At 40.5% G+C, this 9,370-nt stretch overlaps 1 protein-coding gene across 1 annotated transcript in view; it reads right to left on the minus strand.

Moving 5' to 3' along the window:
* Nucleotides 1-8,396, minus strand: part of atp1a3a (ATPase Na+/K+ transporting subunit alpha 3a) — a 32,931-nt gene extending 24,535 nt beyond the window's left edge. The window contains exons 1-2 of the mRNA XM_047383262.1: nt 8,223-8,396; nt 7,988-8,053 (exon numbers count right to left, since the gene is read on the minus strand). Coding sequence (XP_047239218.1) covers nt 7,988-7,993 — 6 coding nt within the window. The 5' untranslated portion in view covers nt 7,994-8,053; nt 8,223-8,396. The remainder of the gene's footprint in view (nt 1-7,987; nt 8,054-8,222) is intronic.
* Nucleotides 8,397-9,370: the final 974 nt, after the last annotated feature.

Raw genomic sequence — 9,370 nt, forward strand, 5'->3', positions numbered from 1 at the left:
TGATATTTTTCCTTAAGGGTGTTGTATAATCAGTCTCTAATGTCTGTACATGTGTAGTATAATTAAAATCTACTTGCAGACTGGTTGTGGATGGGTTTTCTAGCAAAACCTACTAAAATGCCTGTAACTCAACATGTGTTCCTCCATGTTTGTGTGAACACGTGGATTTACGAACACTGCATGCTTGCTTGTGAAAAAGTACGTATGTGATTGCTATCTGCCTGGAGGGGGACTTAACCCTGGACAGTTTCATCCAGCAGACCATCAGATTACTGCTGTTTACTACAGCCATGGATTAACCCACTGAACAATAATAATCCCCCTCAGTCACTCTGCCTCACTGCCTATGCATCTGTAACAATCAGCCATTTTTGTGCAGAACTGTGTTATAGCTGCCAAAACATATGATAAAGAATGAAAATAAGGTTGAAAAATGATACTGAGATCACACTTTTGAGGGTATAATGAAAAAAGGTTCTGGTTCTGTCCTGCAAGTGTAAAGATCATGGTATTTTTAAATGTTCAGAACTGGAACTCCACAACGAAACTCAAAACCCAATTATGAGAGCCACACCTCCAGCAAGAAGCGTGCATGGCTGTATCACAGGTCAGGCACTTCTGGGTTTTCTGCTTAGAATATAAACCTTTTTGTCCCACATGATGATGCTGACATTGAGACAGAAGTCGAGATATACGTTTTTTCTGCACACATTTAAATGAAACCACAATACAAAAAGGATAAAAAACTATTTATTAATGGCTCCTATCAAAACAGGGTAAACAAGCCAGCATTATCTTACTAGGATCAGGATGGGAAGCATATTTTCTACAACCAATCTATCCTGCTGAATCACTGCGACTAACCTGCAGGACTGGGGTGAAACATATTTTACTGTCAAAACAGAAATGGAAAGAAGAGCCAGCAGGATCCTACATGAAGTTGGTATAATTTTAATGAAATACTTTGTTTTATTTGATGATACTAAATAAAGGGCTGCATGGTGGCACAGCTGTTAGCACTGTTGCCTTGCAGCACGAAGGTGATGGGTTCAAATCCTGGCCTGGGGTCTTTCTGCATGGAGATTGCAGGTATCAACAATGGATGGAAGGATGGATGTAGAAATGCATTATCAATCAGGTTCTGTGACAATGTCCTGTAACCTTGTGCTGACACTATTCCCAGCAAACTCTTCCCAAATCTACAAACATCTCAATGACAGTTCATGAATCTTCCTCTGTCTCACATATTTAACAACAACAAACATAAATCTAAGTAGAGGACGGGATCACAAATTTCATCTGATGATGCAACATACTTGCTGGTTTGAGAAGTCTGTGCACATGCTCATTAGAGATGGAAAAGGAGGAAATGCAGCCTGTTTTCACAAGTAATTGAGCAAAAGTTGCTGCACTTAAAGACTTAAAGAGGATCTACACAGGGACATGTAGAATATGTGGACTCATCCGTTCGGCTGGAAAACTGTACCCAGTCTAACCTGTAATATTCTGAGCCAAGAGTCTGAGGACAACTAGATAATCTTTTTTTAAACTGCAGGAATCAGAAGTCAAATGTGAGACACCAAACAGAAGTATTTAATGAGTACAACCCCGTTTGAGCAAAGGGGAGTTTGAGTTAAAACCTTTTCAGGTGATTTACATCAGTGGACATATTAAAAAGAGCCTTGTTGGTGAAATATCTGCCAGATGGCACCAATTCATCTGTTGCTCAGCCCTGTTCAGTGTGTGGCTTTGAAACCTATTTTTTAACCGAATCTGATGATGTTTCAGTGATCAGAATGTCAAGTTTCTGGCTCTAATTTCTGAATGGAGGATCCTGTCAGTATAACCCGAAGAGCAGTGTAGCAGCTCTGGTTGTGCCACATTAAATAGATCATAGTTCTGCACGCAAAAAGAAATGGATTACCACACAGCTTAACGGACTGACCGACCTAGAAAATGTTGAAGGACTGCCTGTTAGACACACACACATACACATACACATACACATACACATACACACACACACACACACACACACACCAGAGTAAGAGGCGTTCTTCATCATCAGTGCCTCCCTTCACCCTCCCAGTTTGTTTACATTCTCCTCCCTCCAGACGGCCCGTCTGTTTCAAGGCTCACTTCCACTCATCTGCACTGAGGAGGCCGTCTAGACCACACGTGAAATGCAAACTGTTTTTCAGTTTTTAACCTTTGCTTTTGAGCTATAAAGTCACTTATATTTGATTGTGTAAAATATTCGTTATCATTAAATGTTGCATTTCTTTCAGTATGGCATAACTAACACTGTAACATCAGATCAAATGTGTTCACTGGAGTCACACTGATGCCATCAATTTCCAACAGGTTGATCTCCTGTTTCCAAGCTAAATTCAATAAAAGTGACTAATTTTAGGGTGTATTCACACTTGCCACTTTTGATCCGCTTTAAACGGACCAGAGTTGGTTTCCTCCCTTTGGACCCTGTCTTTTGGACCTAACAACCGGACCGAGACCCACTTTTGGAGGTGGTCTCGCTCCGCTTCCAAACGGACTCTGGTGCGGTTTGCTTATGGTCTGAATACTAACCGGCCCCGATCCGAACCAACTGCAGAAAATGTATGTCTTTTTGGACTTAACAAGCCACCGTGGCCGATAGCAAAGGTGTACGTTATACTCAAATCATACCTGGCTGGCTGATTGTTGCAACACCGGGCATGGAGGACCGCAGAGCACAACGTCTTCTTTGACGTTCAGCACGTGTTCTCCAACGATGTTCCAAACGTATAAACAGAACTTCGCAAAATCTGTGCTGAATGAGCTGCTCTTCACCCTCACAATAATATTGCAGCTGTAATGACGGCACCAATATGCAGAACAGAGGTGCTGCACGCAGCACATCTACAGCTGTTTTCCTAAATTTCCGGGTCTGTGCTCTGTCCCGCCCCCGTCATTTCTGTCCAATGGGAGCAATGATCGTCACCCTCGTGGCTTTGTTTACAAGTAATAGTTCACTTGTAAAAAGTTCAATGTGAAAGCAAACTGCACCAAACAAAAAAGTGCGCTTTTGCTCCGGACCAAAGGACATTCCTGGTGTGAATACACCCTTAATGTTTAAAGTCAATAGGGAGGACGGCTGCTTTAAAGTGTGGCAGGGTTGTATTTAAGTTGAGTTTCTGTGATGCTATGCAGCTTTTTTGTTTCCTGCCTTGAAAAGATGTTACAGAAGGCATGGAAACGTTTTGGAGACCCTAAACAACCACATCACTTCACAGTCGAATAGGAAATGATGTCAAAGTGAGCTCACATGTCCCTTCACAAACTGTTTTTCAGCCCCGAGAGCAGAATCAGCGACATTGGTTATCAACAATGGGTGATTGGCAGTAGTACAGATCAATGTGGTTTCTTACACCCAGGCTCACAGATGGAAACTACAGAGGAACCCGGGGCTGAAACAATTACACAACAAATTATATGAACAAAACAGCATCCACTAGTCAGCAATACATTATGACCTCTGTATACCATTGAATAGTCTGTCCTCATGTGCTGGAGTGTCTGACACGTGTACACTGGAAAAGAGTCCACCTAGTCAGGTAAAAAGCTTAGGGAGATGGCAAATGTCAAATTAGAACTATACTGAATATCAAAGAGCAGTGAAACAAGAAGAACTATCAGGTCCTAAGAGGTCGTGCAAGCAAGAGGTTCAGTGTCATGTTGAATAACAACATAAATGGAAAGCAAAGCTAATCTTGTATAAAGGAAAGCGCAAAAGAGGTGTCAATTTTTTTGATTTTAAATTACTTGAAATGGATAACATTACAAGACAGGAGAAATAAGAATTCTCATTCTAAATGTAAATTGCTTTTATATATCTGCAACAAAACTATTAATAAAAACTTTATGAGAATGGAGATAATAGGAGATTCAAACAAACTATAAAACTGATTTCCCTGTGTATTTTATAACAACTACGTTTATCTAAAACTACTAAGGAAAACATTTATTCAAAAGAACAAAATTACTTTAAAAATGTTCAAATATAAAACAAATGGAAAATGTTATGCTGCTATTTTCATCCCAACTATGATTGCTGCAGTAAAGGCCACCTTATTATTAATCATTAATTATTCATACCCTCAGCAGATTTAGTTAATAATGAATAAATATGGAATGTATGTACCTGACTGTTGTGAAGTGCCTTGAGACAACATGTGTTGTGAATTGGCGCTATATAAATAAACTGAATTGAATTGAAATTATCAGTAATATGTTTCCTCTGACCTGAAGGGACCCCACCTTAATGACTGACCACAGCAGACAGTTCTCTTTCAGTCTGTACAAACATGCAATCTAGACGTTGAGACCGGTACCGGTTCAGGACTTGGTTCGGTGAAATCAGAGTAATGTAATGTAGTAACCAGTACTCTGATTATCACTCCGGGCTTAGCTCCTTATCAATGAGTTTAGAAAGATAATATTCCAAAGTGACGGAGAACCTCATTATAATCTATTCTCTAGACAATGCTTCAAAGAAGGGTCTAGATAACAATTTATCAGTTGGAAAGTGTGAACTGAGGATAAGTAATAGTCTGTGAAAGTCCTGACAATGTACCTGTCCACATGGTAGATGCCCAGAGCCAATCAGAGGTGAAACACCCTGTCCTTTGAATTTGATTGACTAATACCCTGATGTTCTCCAATAAGAGGTAGCAGAAAAAAAGGTATTAAATTGTACAGGAAATGACATGTGAAATGTCAGGACAAAGAAACAAACAAAAAAAAAAAAAAGATGGTAGCACTGGAGCGATTTTTAGTTGCATTTGCAACCAAACTATTCACACTCTGGAGCCCTTGTTGATGGTCAAAACCATACCTGCAGAATTTAGAAACCAATCTGAACTTCAAACATGTTAAACTTAAACAGACCTGGACTCTATTAGACCTCTGAAGTTCTGATCTGGTATCTGCAGCCAAGTAATCAGTGACAGTCCTGGGTTCTAATATGGGACTGGATTGTTTGTTCAGTGCATCTGTTGTTGGAAAATATATAAATATATACTACTACTAACTAAGTATAAAAATAAATGTTATAATAGTATGAAAATAAATGTTTATGAAAATAAAGAAATATGTTTCTTGACATCAATTTCAGTTTGATGTTTCACTGTGTACCTTTATTTTATTAAAAAACAACTTAATTTAGATGAACAGAGCGAAGACAGATTGTTGAAATTTGAGCTGAGAATCAGAATGAGAAACAAAGGGGATGGAAGTCAGTTTAAAGGTGGCAGGCTTGTTGAGTATTTCAGAAACTGCTGATCTACTGGGATTTTCATGCACAACCATCTCTCAGGTTTACAGAGAAACACAGAACATCTTGAGGATGTGGTGGACCGGGAGATTCATGTCATGGATGTGACAACAAGTCTGCAGCAAATATGTGATGCTATCATGTCCAAATGAACCAGAATCTCTGAGAACTGTTACCAACACATTTTTGGTTCTATGACACAAAGTAGTAAGTTAGGTCAAAAGACGGGGTCCAAAGTAAGGTTAGCAAGGTGTGCCTAATAAAATGGCCTGTGATTAAATTTGAAAATTATGAACATGACAAGGTGGTTGCTGCTTGGAGAAAAACTAATTTGGTCAAATATAGTTCATTTAAGAGAATGTCAGAGTCAGATGGCTCCTAGGGTTTCAGGTAACTTAGCCGGCTCTCATCTCAAAGCTTCCTCACCAAGTGCATCATGGGACTACAGCGGACATAGTCACTACTGCATCATTCTTCTTCTCTAGAAATCAGTGCCAATTTCTTAGTGTTAGTGATTAAACCTTCACTGTATCCTCCATCTTACCACTGTACAACTAATGTATTCCACCACCAGCTTTCCTCCGCTTCCTCCATCCTTCTTAGTTGTCACCCTTCTCAAGATGACTCTTCACAAAGGCCCATGTATCCTCCTCCCCTATATCTCCAACATTCATTGTTCGCTGTAAGCCCTACATCAGCTGACCTTAATTTCATCACTATCTTCCTTCTTCTCAGCCACCATCCTAATCATTAAGTCCTGCAGCAATCCCAGCAACTGTCCCCATCATTGATTAGCCCGTATCAAATGGTCCCAGCTGCATTGTAAACTAACCCGCCCTTCTGGTCTCTCTCTGGCTCCATGACAGCCCGTTTCACTTGTATCTCCTCTCTCCCTCCATCACTCCGATGGTAAATCACAGAGGATGGGAGTTTCCACTCACACCCCCCCCCCCCCCCCCCCCATGAGCAAACAAACCACTCTCCCCTCCTCCTCCTGTTCTCTTTGACGAAGTAGCCAGAGTTGTGCACGGTGTCCCCCTCCGGCAATCTAGTGGACAGTTACAAACCGTGACAGAGCAGCAGCGATCCCTGGCTCGGCCAGAGCGTTCTCTTACATCCCAACCCTCTAGAGCCGGATGTGGAGCAGAGGAGAAAGCACTTAGAGTTCATAGAGTGCTCTACAGTTTATATTTTCTTGATTGTCAAAGATCAATTTATTAAAACAAATCCCAAAACAATAACAAATGAGTAATGACTAGACATGCAGACAGAATCAGGACCAAGACATACCTCATGATAACAGCATGGGAATATAAAAGTGATTTTTCATGAATGACATCATAAAGCCTAAATGTACTGGCTGGATCCGCCTGTCCTTAGTAACCTGAAAGCATCAGCCTGATTTCATTAGACTTCTGGGATAAAATGAGATGTTGGAAGGCTACCCTCAATGAGAGCATTTTCCTCTGGGACCCATCAGTCAACATTTTTAGGAGTGGGGGGGTTAAGAAGGAGAGGATGATCACCGCTGAGGAACCATTTTGACGCACTTGTCTGTATCTATTTGATACCCAAACCTCAATTGTTGCCTCGTCTGTCAGAAAGCCCAGCCGGCAGCATCAGACACAGTTGTATTATGTAATATGTAAATGACTATGTATCAAAAGACGTTTGGGGAAATGAAATGGGGAAAAAAATCAGAGATTTCATTTCTACAGCCAACACCCTGAGCAGAGGTTGGTTGCACATTTAGCCCCTCTTTGTAATTTTGTGAAATGTACCTGCTTTACAGAGAGTAACAGAGACTCAGTATGGGTGACCAGGGGTTTCTGCAGCCAGTCAGGCAGAAAAGACACAAAATTCCGCAGCTCGAACAATGGTTCTCACTACGTACAGGTGACAAAGTCCGGCTCGTTACTGCGCATTTTTACACGTATAAGATCTGAATATGCGTATATGAGGCATAGATATCTGTCTCGTTTTTGGTAACACGTCTGCCTTTTAGGTCGTGACCAATCTTTCTAAAAGTGCATCCGTTTGACGGCATACTTGCCCTCCGGTTGCTCGTTAGATTACATGACACAACCTAAAGCACCTCTGATACGTTAAAACATGAGATAAACCAGGCGTGTTTGCGGTGACCAGCAGTGTGAAAGTCGAACGCCCTGTTTGGATGTGGAGTAAAGGTACCTGGGCTTCATCAGCCTGACTCCGTAGGTGAGGATAGTCATCTCATGGGGACACCTGCATTTAACGTGCCATTTGGCTGAGAATGCGATATAGCTGTTTGGGTATGGATGAATCACACATCTGCAGTATATTCCTCTCAAAAATAAAATAAATAAATACAAATAAGACAAACCATACATCAAGCATCCCCCTTTTCATCCCCGTTAATCCCCTCATCACTACACCCACTGATTTGGTGTTATAAACAGCAGATACCTAATGTAATGACTTTCTGAGAGGAATTAGACCCGTATGACTGAGCTACACTTTAAACGGGTTGACAAATAGCTAACCCATCGTGTTCAATGTCATTCTAACATCATGCCTTCGTCCGTTAACGGTTTCCTCTGCACTCACCTTTTAACACAGCTAAATCTGTGCTGAACAAACAGCCGACTATTTAACAGCAGAAATCAAGGCATTCCACAAATTAACATTGTTTCTTACCCCCATTTTGAGCTGTAAGTCGGTAGTCCTCCAAAGATGATCTCACACTTGATTCAACCAGAATATCTGGATTTTAAGGTGAGGAGATGGAAGCGGGAAAAAAAAAAAAAAAATGAAGTTACTGTCTCAAAATGTCCTCTGTAAGCTGTTAACTGTTAGCTAAAACTGTAATGTGAACAATCAGTTAACTGGCTAAAATACTATCCTGAAAATTGACATTTTTGTGAGGATTTACCACAAGGCAAACTGACAAGGCAGCGTCTCATTAAACACTTCCACAAAAAGCTTCAACCTCATTCAGATAGACATGAAAAATAACTGTTATTTTAATTTTTCGGTGCAAAATGTTGAGATCTGTCGCAGCCGTCGGCAACAGTTCACCAACCGTCTCCACGAGGCGAAAATGATGCCGGTGGAAAGTAGAGCCGGTCGGCAGCCTTCTGTCTCTCCTTCGGATGCTGTCTCCCTCCGCGTCTGCACGTAGACTGGCCGTGATACTCACAGAGACCCCACCCCCGGCAACCACCAAACCCTCCGCAAAGTAAATAGTTCCTTTAGTAAATGATACAGTTCCTTCTATAATTGCCTAACCTTTAAATATATTACTCATACCGCATTAACTACTGACTTCACAAGTTTAAAGACTGATATCTGAACACAATTCAATCCGTTTTTGGGTTCATTTTAAGCATGGCTGTGGTGTAGGCTGGAAGTCTGGGTTGACTTGTTAGAAAAGCATGGTGTAACTTCATGGATAAATATAATTAGCAACAATAGTAAATTTGTCATCATCCTGACTCTATTATCTATATGTTTAAATGAATCCTTAATAGCTACACAGGCATCAATGCCTTCCATAGGTATTTTTCATATTACAGCCACAAATTGCAGTGTATTTCTTGTTTGTTTTGACAGACTAACAAAACTTAGTGCATATTTGTATTGTAAATTGGAAACCATTCATGGTTTGCAAAATGTTTTAAGAAAAGATATCTAAAAAGTGAGGCACATATTTGTTTTCAGCCCCAGAGTCAATGCTTTGTAGAACAATCTTTCACTACAATATAAGCTCAGTCTTGTGTGGTGTCTTTATATCAGCTTCCAGAAACAACTCATCTCAACAACTCAACACCCAGAGACAAACTTTTTTGCCCATTCTAAATGAAAAATAGTTCCAGACCTTTAAGATTGGATGCAGAGTGTCTGTGAACATCAATGTGTAATCATAGATTTCAACTTAAAGTCAGGTATAAGTCTTTTGCAGCCTCTGAAAGGTTTTCTTTCAGGACCAGCCTTTATTTAGCTCTACCCGTCTTCCCATCAACTTCGACCACTCTCTCTGTCTCTACTGAGAAAAAAAAAAAACACAGCATGATTCTGCAA

Source organism: Girardinichthys multiradiatus, chromosome 13, assembly GCF_021462225.1.
Source record: "Girardinichthys multiradiatus isolate DD_20200921_A chromosome 13, DD_fGirMul_XY1, whole genome shotgun sequence".
NCBI classification, from domain to species: domain Eukaryota; kingdom Metazoa; phylum Chordata; class Actinopteri; order Cyprinodontiformes; family Goodeidae; genus Girardinichthys; species Girardinichthys multiradiatus.